A 14,900-nucleotide genomic window follows, 5' to 3' on the forward strand; every position below is an offset into this window, starting at 1 on the left:
TGGTGTTTGGATTTATTCTTTTCTTGGGGGGGCACCTGGTGGGGGAGGGGGGCTGGCCCGGGGTTTATGATATTGTGTCTCTCCCCCCCCCCCCCCCTTAAACATGTAAACTGCCTCTGTTCGTCTGCTCTCGGCATTCTCGGGGGGGGGGCCCAGGGCTAGGCTGGCGGGAATGAGGGGCATGGGCAGGGCTGGGGGGCCTTTACCGAGTCCGTTTGTTTTCCTTCCGAGCACCCCCACCACCCTGGGGCCGAGGCCGGAGCCTGCCCCGTGCCATGGGGCGCAGGACCACGGCCGTTCGGGGCAGGTGACGGAGCAGCTCCAGCCACTGTCCTGCGTTGGGGCCAGGCAGGGCCTGGGGAACTCTCTGCCACTGGACACGGGGTAGGGCAGGATCCGAACCCCTCACCCGCCGGGGGGGCTGGGATGGCTGAGTGGGGGGGGCAGCCACGTGTGGGGCAGCAGAGCCATGCGGGGGAACGAGGAGACTTTTGGGTGAAGGCACCTGATACCCCCATCCCAGAAGTGGTCCCCTCCCCCACCGTGCTGCTTGTGGCCGGGCCGGCCCAGCTGGGGGTTCTGCCTCCTGGATCCAGTGAGCGTGGGGGAGGGGGAGGGGGGAGACTTTACAATAACTCAACCTCAAGGCTTAATAGGAATGGGGGCCCCAGCCCCACAGGCTTCCCCAGTGCAGGTCTGGGGGGGGGGAGGGGGAGCTGCAGCCAGCTCTGGGGTGCAGCCTGGCAGCTGTTTATAAAGCGCTGACCACCTCCCTTCCCAGGGTCAGCGGGGGGGGGGGGGAGAAGGGGGATCAGAGCCCGCAGTGGGGGGCGGTGGAAGACGCCATCTTCCCCTGCCTGCCCCCATGCACCCCTCCCTCCCCAGCCCTCCCTCCGCACCGAGGGAGACCCCCCCAAGCTCCTCCTGCCGACAGCCCCCCAGGTCTCTCTACATGGCCCCCCTGAGTCCCGCCTTGCAGCGCCTAGAGCTGCCGACTCCCCATTGGCTCCGCCCCGCCCCGCAGGGGGCTGGCCCCGCCCTATATGCCGCCCCGGCCGCTGATTGGCCGCCGGCCCCCCATGCCACGTCAGCACCGCCCCACGGGAATAGGCTCCGCCCCCAAGACAGCTAACTCCGCCCCCAGGGGAATCCCCCACCTGGCCCCTCCCCCTGCAGACCCCTCCTCACAAACTCCGCCCCCCAAGGAGCCCCCCCATAGAATCCCCCCACTCAGCCCCTCCCCCAACGAATCCATCCCCCGACAGGTCCCCCTCCCCCTGGGGATCCCCCCCGGGGGAATCCTCGCCCCTTTGCCCCCCAGCCCGCCCCCTCCCTCCGCCCCGCCCCCTCCCCGCTTAAGGCTGCGCCGAGCCCGAGCCGCCGCGTCCTCCCGGCCCGTCCGCGCAGGGACCAGACCCAGACCCAGACCCAGACCCAACATGACCCCGGCCCGGAGCCTGCTGCTGCCGCTGCTGCTTTGGGGCTGCGCCATGGGGCAGAACGACCCGGACCCCGCCTCTGCCCCTGCTCCCGCCCCCAACGCCACCAGGTACCGCAGCCCCCGATCTCTGACCCCCATCTCCCCCCAACTCCGTCCCAGGGCCGGGGCTGTGGGTCGGGAGTGAGGGGCACTGGGCATGGCTGGGGTAGGCAGGGCCGGGCTTGGAGGGGGCTGTGGGTCGGGAGTGAGGGGCATCAGGCCTGGCCCAGCTGCGGGGCGCCCGGGGCTCTGGGGGGCTCCGGGATGTGGCTGCCCTGGGCGCCTCCAGCTGCGCGCCCTGCCCCGGCACATCTGGAAAGGTTTAGCCCCGCGGCGCTGGAACTGTCAGAAGCGGGGCTGAGCCAAGAGCTGCGGATTCTCCGAATTCCCCGGGCAGGGGCTGGGGGGGCCGGGCTGGGCCCTCAGGGGCGGCGGGGGGAAAAGGCGACAACTGGAGCTTTAGGGTCTCCAAACCTGGAGGGGGCGGGGGCAGAGGCGGACATACGGACAGAGGCGGACGCACGGACCCAGGGGGACCAGCTGCCCCAAGATCCGGGGTTTGTCTCCCACACCCGAGTTACCACCCCCCCACCGCACCCTTCTCCCCACGTGTCCTGGTTTTTCACTCCTGCCCCGCGTCCATCTGTCTGGCCGCCAGCGATTAGATGCTGCCCATCCATTTCACACGCGTGTGCAAGGCTGGGACCGGCCCTTCACCCTGTCCGCGCCTGGGCCTGGGGGAGGTTGCGTGGGGGGGTGATGGAGGGTTGCAGGCCGTGGGGGGGCTGTCACAGGCCATGGGGTGGACCAGGCGTTTCCATCTCAGCCCCCACTGGTGGCAGCGGGGAGGACTCTAGCTGCTCTGATCTCCAGAGCCCCCCCGCGACTGCCCCCAGCCTGGGCAGCCTCCCAGCCCCAGACTCCCAGGCCAGGACAAACAGATGCTGGATCCTGGACGCTGACATCAGCTGGTTCCTGTGGCTTCACCGCAGTGGGGCCAGGGCTGGGCTAGCAGGGGCTGCGGGTCAGGAGTGAGGGGCACCGGCAGAGCTGGGGAGCCCAGGGCCGGGCTGGTGGGGGCTGCGGGTCAGGAGTGAGGGGCACCGGCAGAGCTGTCATGGGGGGGTAATGGGGCCCCTCACTCCCGACCCACAGGCTAGGCTCTGGGTCCAGGCTGTGTTTCGGCAGGGACCGGCCTTGGGCCATATATTGGGGGGAGCATCTCAGCCCTGCACCCCCAGCCCTGGCGGCTCCGGGGCCCTGGCTGACCCCTGTGTGGGTTTCTCTCAGGCCTGTGTTCCTGTGCGGTGGGGTGCACACGGGAGACTCGGGGTACATCGCCAGCGAGGCTTTCCCCAACCACTACCCCTCTGGCAAGACATGCACCTGGACCATCACGGTATGGGGGGACTGGGAGGCGAGACATGGGAGTTACAAGGGGGTGGGGGGTATACAAACAAAAGGGAGGTGAGCCCTAACCTGGCTCCCTCCCCCACACCTCTCTGGCAGACCCCCCCCCCACCTCACAGCCCCCTCCCCATCTTCTAGTGCCCCACAGCTCGCTTCCCCACACAGATGTCCTCAGACCCACTGTGCCCCCTCTGCCTCCCCGCTGCCCTGCCAGCGCCCCGCTCCCCACAGCCATATGCCCCCCAGCCCCGCCCATCACCCAGCCTGGCCCCCCGCGCCCCAGCCTGCCCCCCGCTAACCCCAGCCCTGCCCCCAGGTGCCAGAGGGCCAGGTGGTGATGCTCTCCTTCCGGGTCTTTGACCTGGAGCCGGACTCGGCCTGCCGCTTCGACTACCTGGACGTCTACAACGGCCACTCGGTGAGCGCCCAGCGGCTGGGCCGCTTCTGCGGCACCTTCCGGCCTGGTGCAGTACTCTCCACCGGCAACCGCATGATGCTGCAGATGGTGACGGACGAGGGCACCGGGGGCCGTGGCTTCCTGGTGTGGTTCAGCGGCGGCCTGCCCCACGTCAACGGTGAGGGACCCCCCCGCCCGCGGCCCCCCCGGTGCATGGCCAGGGCTGGGATCGTGGGGCCCTGCCCAGCCGCCAGGGCAGAGAGGATCTTGGGTGCTCATTACCCACAATGCACCCTGCCCTGATGCCCAGGGCAGAGAGGATTCTGGGAGCATGTTACCCACAATGCACTCTGCCCTGATGCCCAGGGCAGAGAAGATTCTGAGAGGACATTACCCACAATGCACCCTGCCCTGACGCCCAGGGCAGAGAGGATTCTGGGAGCACGTTACCCACAATGCACTCTGCCTGACTGCCCAGGGCAGAGAGGATTCTGGGAATGTTGTTCACACGATGCACCCTGCATTGACGCCCAGGGCAGAGAGGATTCTGGGAGCAAGTTACCCACAATGCACTCTGCCCGGCTGCCCAGGGCAGAGAGGATTCTGGGAATGTTGTTCACACGATGCACCCTGCATTGATGCCCAGGGCAGAGAGGATTCTGGGAGCATGTTGCCCACAATGCACCCTGCCGAGCGTCCCGTGTCTCCGGCTTGCATGGCCCCCCCACCCGTCCCAACCTGCAGGACCTTTTGCAGGCCGGCCGCGCGGACGGCAGAGGTGGGGCGCCGCCCGGCACATAGACTCCCGCTTAGCCGGGGAGCCCTGGGCCTATTGGGATGGTGAGTACCCAGCTGCCGCGCCGCGCCCCGCGCTGGCAACGGCGCCCCCCCCGCAGGCCGCAGACCATCTCGTCTGGGTCCTGCTCCCTGGGGGGGGCCCATTGCGGTCGGATCACAGCCCGGGGCAAAGGGCTGGAGGGGCAGAGAGGATGCTGGGAGCCCCGGCGGTGGGCAGATTGGGGGGTCTCCCTCCATCTTGTGCACCCCAAAACCAGCTGCCTTCTCCCCCCAGTCCCTTTGCCCCAACCTGGGATCTGGCCCCGCATCGCCGTGGCTGCTGGAGGGGGGGGGCTTGGCTGCTGGCCAGGGTGAGAACCTGCCCCCCAGCCCCTTGCTTCCACCATAGGGCCACGGTGCGGCCCCCCCGGCTCCCCCCACCCTGTAATTAGCCGCCTGCGGCCGGCCTGAGGCCTGCGCCAGCAGCCGGGAAATTGCTGGGTTGCAAAAGTCTGGTTCTCCCTTTCCCCGCCCCACCCCCTCCCTGCTGCTGCCCTTCCCCCCCTCACGCTTCTAACCCCTCCTCCAACCCCCCCCCCCCCCCCGGGGCCATGGCCCCCACAGCCGGGAGCTGAGCAAACCTGGGCACAGATGTGTTGATGCCAGCTGTGTCAGGCACCGCGGGACATTGCCTGGCTCCCGGCTGCACCCCAGAGCTGATCGCCCCCAAGGCAGGGCTCAGGGCATGTGTGTGGGGGGGGATCTGAGTGGGGGTGGGGCCCAGTGGGACATGTAGAAGTGAGCAGGGGGGAGAGGGTCACACCCAGAAAGGCCAGCGTGGTGCTAGTGCGGGGATATGCACAGGGCAAGCGGCAAGCAGGCAAGGGGAGTTGCACGCTCACCAGTGCTGGTTTGCACACGCACCAATGCAGGTCTGAGGCGATGCACGCTCAGTTGGGGGTTTGCACGTGGGCAGGCAGTTTGCACGCTCCCCTAGAAGTTTGCACCACTACGTGTACATGTTGCACCCTTGCACGTCCAGGCAGAGATGTGTGTACTGCCAGGTGGTGGCGAGGCACGGATTTGCCCACTCACACAATGATGTCTGTCCCCTTGCACGAGCAGGAAGAGGTTTTCACTAGTGCTTGTGCAGGCAAAGATTGTACATTTGTACGTTCACTGGCTTGCACACTCACTGGGATTCACACACACCTATACCACGCCTGCATACACCCTGCCAGGAGCTCTTGCACACCCAGCCCCTGTGCAGCCGTCTTACACACAGAGATGACTTCCGTGCAGAATGCACCTTTCCCCATGTGCGTTCACGCATTGGCACACTTGCTAGCTTGACTGCACGCTTCCTTGCACACTCACACCCTTCCCCCTGCACGCTTCTGCCCAGCCGGGCGCACGCTTCCATTTGTACAGCGCCCTGTATCATTGCACACTCAGGGATACGCATGCACGCTGATGTATATCTTGCACACCTCTCGTGCACACTCACTCACATGCCTTTGCAAACTTCTCTGTGCACACTCACCTATATCCTCGCACAGCACTCATGCACACTTCACATGCAAGCACACCTATGTTTCCACACACATTTTCAAATTTCCCCATACACACCCCCCAGCCTTGCACAACCCATGCACACTCTCACTTATTTGCACACTTGTCCATGTGGGGCACCTCTACTCATCCCAGGCACAGCCCCCCATCCCTGCACACTCACGCTGGCACACTTGCCCGGCACACTCACCTCTCTCTCTGCACACCTCTGTGCACGCTCACACGCCACCCCACGGCCTCGCCTCGAGTGCCCGCGGGTGCCCAGAAGCTCTGGGGCACCCCAGGCCCTGGGTCTGCCCCGCTGACCCCACCGGGCCGTGTCTTGCAGAGCACCAGTTCTGTGGGGGGAAGCTGGAGAAGCCCCAGGGCAGCCTGAAAACTCCAAACTGGCCCGAGAGCGACTACCCAGCCGGCATCAGCTGCTCCTGGCACATCATCGCCCCCCAGGGCCAGGTATGGGGGCGGGGTGGGGGGCGGGGCGGCAGGGCCGCGTGAGGGGCTGGATTCACCCCATCTCGCCCCCAGGTGATCGAGTTGGCCTTCGGCAAGTTTGACGTGGAGGCCGACAGCTATTGTCGCTATGACTACGTGGCTGTCTTCAACGGCGGATCCAGCGACCAGTCCCGGCGTGTGGGCCGCTTCTGCGGGGACACGGCCCCCGGGTGAGCCCCTGCCCCTCCCCCACCACCCCTCCCCCACCGCCACTCCCGGTGCATGGGCCACTTCTGCAAGGACCCTGGGTGAGCCCCCACCCCTCCCCTCCCGCTCCCGGCACATGGACTGCTTCTGTGGGGACATAGCCCCCGAGTGAGCCCCGGCCCCTCCCCCCACCTGCCCCTCCCCCACCACCCCACTTCCCCTGCTGCCAGCCCCTTCCTCGGGTGAGCCCCTGCCCCACCCCCATCCCCCGCCCTTCTCCTGGGTGAGGCCCAGCCCTGCCCCACCCCTCCCCCACATTCCTGCCCTGGCGCCCTGGGGGGCTGTTCTGACCCGTCTCCCCCGCAGCACCATCTACTCAGAGGGCAACGAGCTCTTGGTCCAGTTCGTTTCGGATCTCAGCGTCACGGCCGACGGCTTCGCCCCCCCCTACACCATCCGCAGCCGCTCGGAGCTGCCCGACAAGGCCTCCAAGCCCAGCGCCGGCGTCTTCCCCGGCTCCAAACCGGGCCGGGCTGGCACCAAGCCCGCCGGGAAACCGAAACCAGCGCCTGAGCCCAAGCCCACCACCAGGGCCCTGCCCGAGGCTGAGCCACCCAGCGCCCCGACGCTGGGTAAGATGGGCCCGTGCAGACCAGAGCCACACACAGCCCTGCCGGCGCCCCTCGCTCCCCACCCGCAGCCCCCCATTCTAATTCCCAGCTGTGTTGGGGGGTTTTTGGGGGGGCCGGCGCCGCTGCCTCCCCCAGTCTGAGCACTGACCCCCGTCTTCCCCACAGCTAAGGCTCCGTGCCCCCAGAAGTGCCGCCGCACAGGGAGTCTGCAGAGCAACTTCTGCGCCAATGACTTTGGTAAGGGACCCAGGAGGCTGGGGAGGGCGGAGGAGGTGGGGGCTCCCCTGGCTCTGGGACAAGTGCCCGAAGGCCAAGGATTCATCCCCTCTCCCGTCCCCCAGTGATCACCGGCACCGTGAAAACCGCAGTGCGAGGGGCTGGTAACCAGGGCACAGCCACCATCTCACTCATGAACACGTACAAAGCCGGCGCCCTCAGCCTGCCCCAGGCCGGGAAAGGGGCCACCGTGCGCCTGGAGGTGCCTTGCCACCAGTGCCCCGTCCTGAAGAAAGGTGAGTCAGCCGGGGCCCCGCCCCAGACCTGGGAGCATCTCAGTGCTGGGAGAGGGGTCCCCATATAATCAGCCGCCCCACCCCAGAGGTGGCCGCATCTCAGTGCTGGGAGAGGGGTTCCTGTATAACCAGCCGCTCCGCCCCAGAGGTGGCCGCATCTCCCACTTCTCCTGATTCTCTTCCCCGCCAGGCTCCAGCTATATCTTCATGGGCCGGGTGGACGCCGAGGGGGCAGGGCAGCTGCCGGCCGAGAGCTTCGTGGTCCCGTATCGACAGCAGCAGCACCAGATCCTCACCAGCCTCAGCAAGCGGCCGTGCACCGGGGCGCCCCGTGCGAAGAGCTGAGCCCCAGGGGGCCCTGCAGCTCCGACCTCCTGCCCCCGGCTCCTGCGCCTGCAGGGCCGAGTGTGTGCCGGGGGCTGGGCCGCTCTGTGTATCCCAATAAAGGAGCCGACCGGCCCTGCCGCCTGCCCCTAGATCGCGCCCCCCTGTGCAAATCGCGCCAGCGCGGGAACGTGGAGCAGCCCCCGCGGGCCAGGGCGGGTGGGGGGAGCTGGAGCTGGCTCCAGTGCCGCCCTCCCAGCCCAGCCCTGGGCATGCCTCAACCCACCCCCTCCCCCATGCTACCCCTCCCCCACCCTCCCCACCCCCACTCCCATGGGCTCCTTCCCAGCCAGGCCTCAGCTCTGGGCGTCGGTGGGCCCCACATGCACAGCAGCTCCCAGCCCCCCCCATAGCCGGGGAGAGAACCCAGGCATCCTGGCTCCCAGGACAGCCCCAGCCTTCAGTGGCTTCCATGTGCCCCTGGCAGCTGTCACGGGGCCACAGCCCCCCATCGCCCCCCCTTGCCATAAATAACCCCAGGGACGGGACTGGCACAGCTGGGCGGGAGCCTGCAGGTTGGGAGTGAGGGGCGCTGACAGATCTGGCTGGGCCGTGGGTCTGAACTGGGAGGCGCTGGGGTCCAGCCAGATGGGCCGTGGGTCTGACCTGGGGGGTTCCGGGGAGTCCTGGCTAGCTGGGCCGTGGGTCTGATGTGAGGGGCTCCAAGGTGCCGACCGGCCGGGCCATGGCTCTGATCTGGGGGGGCTGCGGCAGTCCCGGCTGTCCTGGCCGTGGGTCTGACGTGAGGGGCTCCGGGGGGTCCTGGCCCCCCAGACCAGGCTGTCGGCTCCGCTTCTGGCGCTTTATTAATACCCAGTCGCAGCTTCGGCGTCGGGTCAATTGTGCTCCATGATCGGGGGATGGGAGGGGCCAGGGGGGCCCTAGCTGCCGGCGGGGGGGCTCCGGGGCCGGGCCACATGTTGGATGAGCTCCAGCGCCCCCCACAGGAAATCCTTCTGGCAGGCCAGCAGGGGCAGGGCGCCCACAGCCTCCTTCAGCGCGGCCAGGCGCCCGGCCAGCGTGGGGCAGCCCTGCAGTTGGCTCAGGTACCGCTCGCAGGCCTGGGCCCCCGGGCTCTCGGGCGGGGGGGCCGCGCGGCGGGGGGGCAGCTCGCGGTAGGACGGCAGCCCCTCGATGTCGTGGCTTGACAGCAGGTAGAGGCACTCGCGGGTGGAGCACAGGCTGCGGGCGCCGAGCGGGACCTGCCGGGGAGCCGGAGGGCGTGAGAGTGCGGCTGCCTCTGGGGCGGGGCAGCCGATTACACGGGACTCCTCCCCTGGTGCTGAGATGCGGCCAGCTCTGGGGCAGAGCAGCTGGTTATACAGGGACCCCTTGGCCAGCACCAAGATGCGGCCACCTCTGGGGTGGGGCGGCTGGTTGTCCGGGACCCCTTGGTCGGTGCCGAGATGCGGCCACCTCTGGGGCGGGGTGGCCGGTTATACGGGGACCCCTCGCCTGAAGGCAAGATGCGGCCACCTCTGGGATGGGGGTGTCTGTTGGCCCCAGGCTGTGGCACCCCGATGCAGCTGATTCTGGGGTGGGGCGGCTCCATGGCCAGCCCCACTGAGGGCCGAGCCCCACCTCCGCCCCTCACCTTGACATGCAGCTTGACGAAGGCGGCGCTGCCCTTGGGCCAGCCCGGCAGCCGCCCACCGGCCCCGCAGCCGCAGCCCAGCACGTCCTGGCCCAGGGCCCCGCCACCCATCAGCACCAGCGAGTGGTTGAGCCCGCACCAGACGTCCAGGGGGCGCTTCAGGCCATGAACCTGCCAGGGGGATGGAGACACCGGGTTGACGGCGGGACGGAGATCATGGCGGGCGTGGGGGGGGGGGGCCCGAGATGGGGAGGAGTCGTAGGAGGTGGGGGGCGTATCTGGGGAATGTGGGGGTGTCTGAGAAAAGATGGATGGAGGGGCATCTGGGGTTAGGGGCTGTGGGGGGCTGGGGGTGCCCAACAGGACCAGGGGAGCACAGGGGACGTGGAGCCAGAGCCGGTGCTCAGGGGGTTCCCAGGGTTGTGGGGGGGCACGGGGGCTGCCCAGGGGTCACAGGAGCTGCCTGGGGAACACAGGGGCTGCAGAGGGGGCTCAGGGCTCACCTGGGCGGGCTCCACGCAGTCGATCTTGTCCCCAGTGCACAGGGGATCTGGGGGCACAGGGGGGCACAGGGGCTGCCAGGGGGCACAGGGGGGCACAGAGGATCTGGGGGCACAGGGGTCACAGGGGCTGCCGGGGGGGGCACAGAGGATCTGGGGGCACAGGGGGGCAGAGGGGCTGCCAGGCGGCTCAGGGGGCTCGGGGCTCACCTGGGCGGGCTCCGCGCGGTCGATCTTGTCCCCGGTGCCCAGCTGCCCGAAGCGGTTGTTTCCCTGCATGAAGATGCGGCCGAACTCGTCCACCAGCCCCAGGTGGTTGTAGCCGAGGGCACAGGACAGGACCTGGGGGGCAGGGTGGGGTGGGGGATGGGCCGGGGGGGGTTGGGAAAATCAGAGCCCGTCCCTGCCCCCCAGACAGGACGCCCCACCTCCCCCCCGGGGTCAGCCCCTCTAACCCCCCATCCAGAGCTGGCTGCAATCACCCCAAAGCAGGACCCCCCCCCACCCGGAGGGGAAGCCCCTCCGATGCCCGACACCAAGCCCTGCCCCCCGAGCCTGCAGCCCCCCACTTGGACTCTCCGAACCCCCCTGCCTGGCCGGCTCCTGGCGGGGCTCACCTTAGCGGGCAGGGACAGCGCCAGCGGCATCTGCACGTCCAGCGGATCGAAGGCCTGCAGGGTCCCAAAGAGGTCGCGATAGACGCCCGGCGCATGCACCTCGAAATACACGGCCCCCTTCTCTGGGGGGCAGCGGGGGTCAGAGCGGAGAGACGCCCCCCAGGCGGGATCAAAGCAGGGGGGCTGCAGGGCGGGAGTGAGGGGCGTGGGCAGAGCTGAGGGGTAGGAGTGAGGGGTATGGGCAGGGCCGTGGGGCGGGAGTGAGGGGCACCAGTGGGGCTGGGGGGGTTGCGGGGTGGGAGTGAGGGGCACTGGGGGGGCTGCGGGGTGGGAGTGAGGGGCGCCGGCAAGGGCTGTGGGGCAGACGTGAGGGGCACTGGCAGGCTGGGGGCCCAGGGGCTGGAGCCGGGGGGCCGTGGGGCAGCACCCCGTACCGGTGAGGTAGGCGGCGCTGCTGCGGTTGGAGGCCATGGCGCGCACGGCGACGTGGGGCAGGCTGCGGGACACCTTGCGCAGGGCCAGCTGCACCGTGTAGGCGCGCGGCTGCTCCAGCTGCGCCTCGTTCACCGTCAGGCTGTAAATCTTGCCGTGCTCTGCGGAGAGACGCGGCCCCGAACGCGGAGGTCAGGCAGCCCGTGGGATGCGCAGGGTGGGGCAGGGGATCGGGGCAGGATCCCGGCCGTGGGGCAGGCAGGTGATGTGGGTAGTCCGGGTCGTGGGGCAGGTTTCAACGTGGGGAGCCCAGGCCGTGGGGCAGGCGGGCAACGTGGGGAGCCAAGGCAGTGGGGGCAGGTGGCACCATGGGGAGCCCAGGCCGTGGGGCAGGTGGCATCGTGGGGAACCCAGGCTGTGGGGCAGGAGAGATCGCAGACATGGGGCAGGTGGGCACCGTGGGGAGCCCAGGCTGTGGGGAAGGTGGCACCATGGGAAACCCAGGCCATGGGGCAGGTGGCACCGTGGGGCGCCCAGGCTGGGGGGCAGGTGGCACTGTGGGGAGCCCAGGCCATGGGGCAGGCAGGTGCCATGGGGAGCTGACCCTCCAGAGCAGAGCACCCCGCCCTGCCCGCAGCCTGGCCGACAGAGAGAGACCCCCTCCGTCTTTGTCCCCCCAGCCCTTCGCTATGGGGCCCGCCGCTCACCTGTCAGCAGCAGCAGCGACCGCTCGGTCTCCTGCCCCACGAGCACCAGCTGCTTGAAGGCCATGGCGGCGTGGAAGGTCATGCGGAAGACGCGCTGCCCGCTGGCCTGCAGATACACCTCCACGCAGTCACACAGCCGGGCCCCTGGCCCCGCGCCCCCCTGCGCCCGCGCCGCCAGCACGTAGACGTACTTCCGGTAGGCCGTGTCGCTGCGCGGGTCTGTGGTGAACTGTGGGGCACGGGGCACAGGGGTCACAGGGGCACCGCCAAGGGCAGGGCGGGCGGCCTGGAGGGATGCAAGGAAAGGGGCTTGGGGTGGGGGCTGGGTTGTTTGGGGGAGGGCTGAGGAGACTCATTTTGAGGCGTCAAGTCTTGGGGAGCCATTCAAGCAACGGGTACAGCGATGGGGGCAGGAGGGGGTCCCGCTAAGCTGCGAGGGGTCCCGCTCTGGCCCCATGGCGGGGACTGGCTGGCTTGGGGGGCAGGTGTGACGACATGGAAATGTTCCTGGGGCTTTCTCTGGGTGTGTGCCTCAGTTCCCCCCCATGTGTTACTTGTGCATGTCGGTGATTGGACCCATGGAGGTGCAAGGAGGGCCATGGCACAGGGACAAGGGTGCACGAGGGGCCGCGGTGCGAGGAGGGGCCAGGGCGCACGAGGAGCTGCAGCGCGAGGAGGGCCGTGGCACAGGGACAAGGGCGCACGAGGGGCCGCAGTGTGGGGGCCAGAGCGCACGAGGAGCTGCAGCGCGAGGAGGGCCGTGGCGCGGGGATGGGGCACTCACGTCCTTGGCCCCACGGCACAGCACCCCGCAGCGGCAGGCCCGTCGCCACTGCAGCTGGCCCAGCGGCGAGGCCACCAGGGCGCTGCGGAGGAAGAAGAGGGTCCCGCCGTGGTCCAGGACGAAGACGTGCTCCTTGGCCGGCAAGAACTTGCGGTAGCCGTGGGCCAGCAGCGGCGCCACCGACTTGCCGAGGCAGCGCCGGCGCCCCCCGAAGGTCTGGAAGTACAAGCCCTTGGTGTCTGGGGGGGGCGGGGACAGAAATGGGGGGTGGGGTCAGGTGTAAGCCCCGCCCTTCTGTAAGCCCCACCCTTCCGTAGCCCCTCTCTTCTGTAAACCCTGCCCAAGCCTTCTCTGAGCCCTGCCTTGCACGAAGCCCTCCTCTTGTGCAAGCCCCGCCCTCCCTCTAGTGAAGCCCCACCCCTCTCGTGTGCGAGTCCCACCCTCCCTTGTGGAAGCCCAACCCCTCCCTTGTGGAAGCCCCACCCCTCTCTCGTGCGAGCCCCACCCCGCCCCGCAGCGGCTGGTACTGACAGTTGAGGATGGCGGCTCTCTTCCAGGGGCGGGCACCGGCCGTGCCCTCCCGGCGCAGGCGTGGGCACAGCCGGCGGCAGACCCGGCGCCAGACGCCCTCGCTGTCGCACACCTGGCGGAAGTAGCGGCACGTCTGGCCCAGGGCCACCGCATCCCGCACGGGCAGGAAGGAGACGATGTGATCCAGCTGGGGGAGGGGAGGCTGAGATGAGGGGGCGGGACCCACAGCCTGACCCCCGGCTTGGGACCCTGTCAGCCTATAGGGACCCATTCGCCACCCGGCTCTAGGGTCCGCTGGGCTGTGTGGAGCTAGGGACCCATTGACCGAGCCCCCCACCCCGGCCCTGGGCTGCGACTCACCAGCTCCGGGGGAGGCGCTGGAGGGAGGCTGAGCCCCCGGCTCCTTCCTGCCCTCAGGGCCCTCCAGCCCGGGGGTGCAGCGCAGGCGCTTGGCCTGTGGGGAGAGAGCGGTCCTGTGCCAGCCCCGGTGCTGAGCAGCTGCCCCACGGCTGCCTGCCTGCCCCATGGCACCCCCCTGTGCCACCTGCCTGCCCCATACGCCTCCAGGCCGCCCACCTAATCCACAGCAACCCCCATACCACCCACCTGTCCCACGGCACCCCTCTCCCCGTGCCGCCCACCTGCCCCATACGCCTCCAGGCCGCCCACCTGCCCCACAGCAACCCCCGTACCACCCACCTGCCCCACGGCACCCCCCCATGCTGCCTGCCTGCCCCCCAGCACACAGGTCCACGCCACCCCAGCTCCGTGCCCAGGATCCCCCCGCGCCGCTCACCCCCACAGCCTCCTCGCCCCCCGAGAGCCGGGAGAAGCGCTGGAGCCGTCTCCGCCGCAGCCGCCGCGCTGCCCGCCTGTCGCCCATCCCCGCCTGCGCCCGGCTCCGGCTCCGGCTCCGGCCCCTGGGCAGAGGCTGGAGCGAGGAGCGAGGGGCAGGGCCTGGCCCAGCCCGGCCGGGCCCGTCTCCCCGGGACGCGGCTCTGTGAGCTGGCACCGCCCCCCCGCCTCACAGAGCCGGGCGCCCCGGTGACGGGCACTGTGACCTTGCGCCCAGGCGGCCGGGCCTGCGTGCGGGAGCTGCTGGGCCCCGCCCCTCCCGGTGACACCCTCCCTGCTCGCCGGGGGGGCGTGGCTCTGGGCCCCGCACGAGAGGGGAACCATTGCCCGCCCCACTGGTGCCTCGCACGAGAGGGGAATCTTCCTCCCCCGGTGCCCCGCACGAGAGGGGAACCATTGCCCGCCCCACCGGTGCCTCGCACGAGAGGGGAACCTTCCTCCCCCAGTGCCTCGCACGAGAGGGGAACCATTGCCCGCCCCACTGGTGCCTCGCACGAGAGGGGAACCTTCCTCCCCCGGTGCCTTGCACGAGAGGGGAACCATTCCTCCACCGGTGCCTTGCACGAGAGGGGAACGATTCCCCCACCCTGGTGCCTTGCACGAGAGGGGGAGGGGCCTGAGGTAGCCATGGTCTCTTCATATTGGGTCCTGCCTTCTTGTCACACCACCTTCATTTCCTATTGGCCAGTTGCGCTGTTAATCTCCCCTCAGCACCCGCCCACCCTGTGTGTTTCTTTCTCTGATTGGCCAAGTGGGCTCCCCCCCCCCCCTTGGTGCTCCCGCCTAACCCTGAGGTGATTAGGCCTCTGATTGGCCAGCGGTCCCTGTCACTCTCGTTTTACGGCGCCTTCGGCCGCTCCTAAGTGAATCTCCCTGTGATTGGCCAAATGGGTTGGCACTCATTTCGTGCGCCTCGTGTGATTGGCTGAGCCGCTGAAACAGCTCCTCCCCCCGTACCTGGCAGTTCAGACATTCAACTGTTGCCGGCTTTTGAGGTAGGTGCGCGCGGAGCCGTGCTCGGAGTGGCAGGTTGCTGCCAATCACACGAAGGCCCCGCCTCTCCTATTGTGATTGACT

General features: G+C 69.0%; 2 protein-coding genes across 2 annotated transcripts; one reads left to right on the forward strand and one right to left on the reverse strand.

Annotated features, from left to right (window-relative positions):
* The first annotated feature begins 1,346 nt into the window (after positions 1 to 1,346).
* PCOLCE (procollagen C-endopeptidase enhancer) lies at positions 1,347 to 8,647 on the forward strand. The gene is made up of 9 exons (XM_067555054.1): positions 1,347 to 1,549; positions 2,771 to 2,879; positions 3,207 to 3,465; positions 5,965 to 6,089; positions 6,162 to 6,298; positions 6,642 to 6,907; positions 7,073 to 7,144; positions 7,249 to 7,419; positions 7,610 to 8,647. The coding sequence occupies exons 1-9, from the start codon at positions 1,440 to 1,442 to the stop codon at positions 7,762 to 7,764; spliced, it is 1,404 nt and encodes a 467-aa protein (XP_067411155.1). The 5' UTR covers positions 1,347 to 1,439; the 3' UTR covers positions 7,765 to 8,647.
* A 24-nt stretch (positions 8,648 to 8,671) lies between these two features.
* Positions 8,672 to 13,851, reverse strand: FBXO24 (F-box protein 24). The gene is made up of 9 exons (XM_067561694.1): positions 13,765 to 13,851; positions 12,969 to 13,155; positions 12,438 to 12,676; positions 11,654 to 11,882; positions 10,949 to 11,107; positions 10,515 to 10,636; positions 10,108 to 10,239; positions 9,398 to 9,568; positions 8,672 to 9,005 (listed from the first exon to the last, which is right to left on the reverse strand). Exons 1-9 carry the CDS (start codon positions 13,849 to 13,851, stop codon positions 8,685 to 8,687), a joined length of 1,647 nt encoding a protein of 548 aa, XP_067417795.1. The 3' UTR covers positions 8,672 to 8,684.
* Between the last annotated feature and the right edge of the window lie 1,049 nt (positions 13,852 to 14,900).

Source organism: Emydura macquarii, unplaced genomic scaffold, assembly GCF_026122565.2.
Source record: "Emydura macquarii macquarii isolate MOO-44397 ecotype Brisbane River unplaced genomic scaffold, CSIRO-AGI_Emac_v2 contig_306, whole genome shotgun sequence".
Taxonomy (NCBI): domain Eukaryota; kingdom Metazoa; phylum Chordata; order Testudines; family Chelidae; genus Emydura; species Emydura macquarii.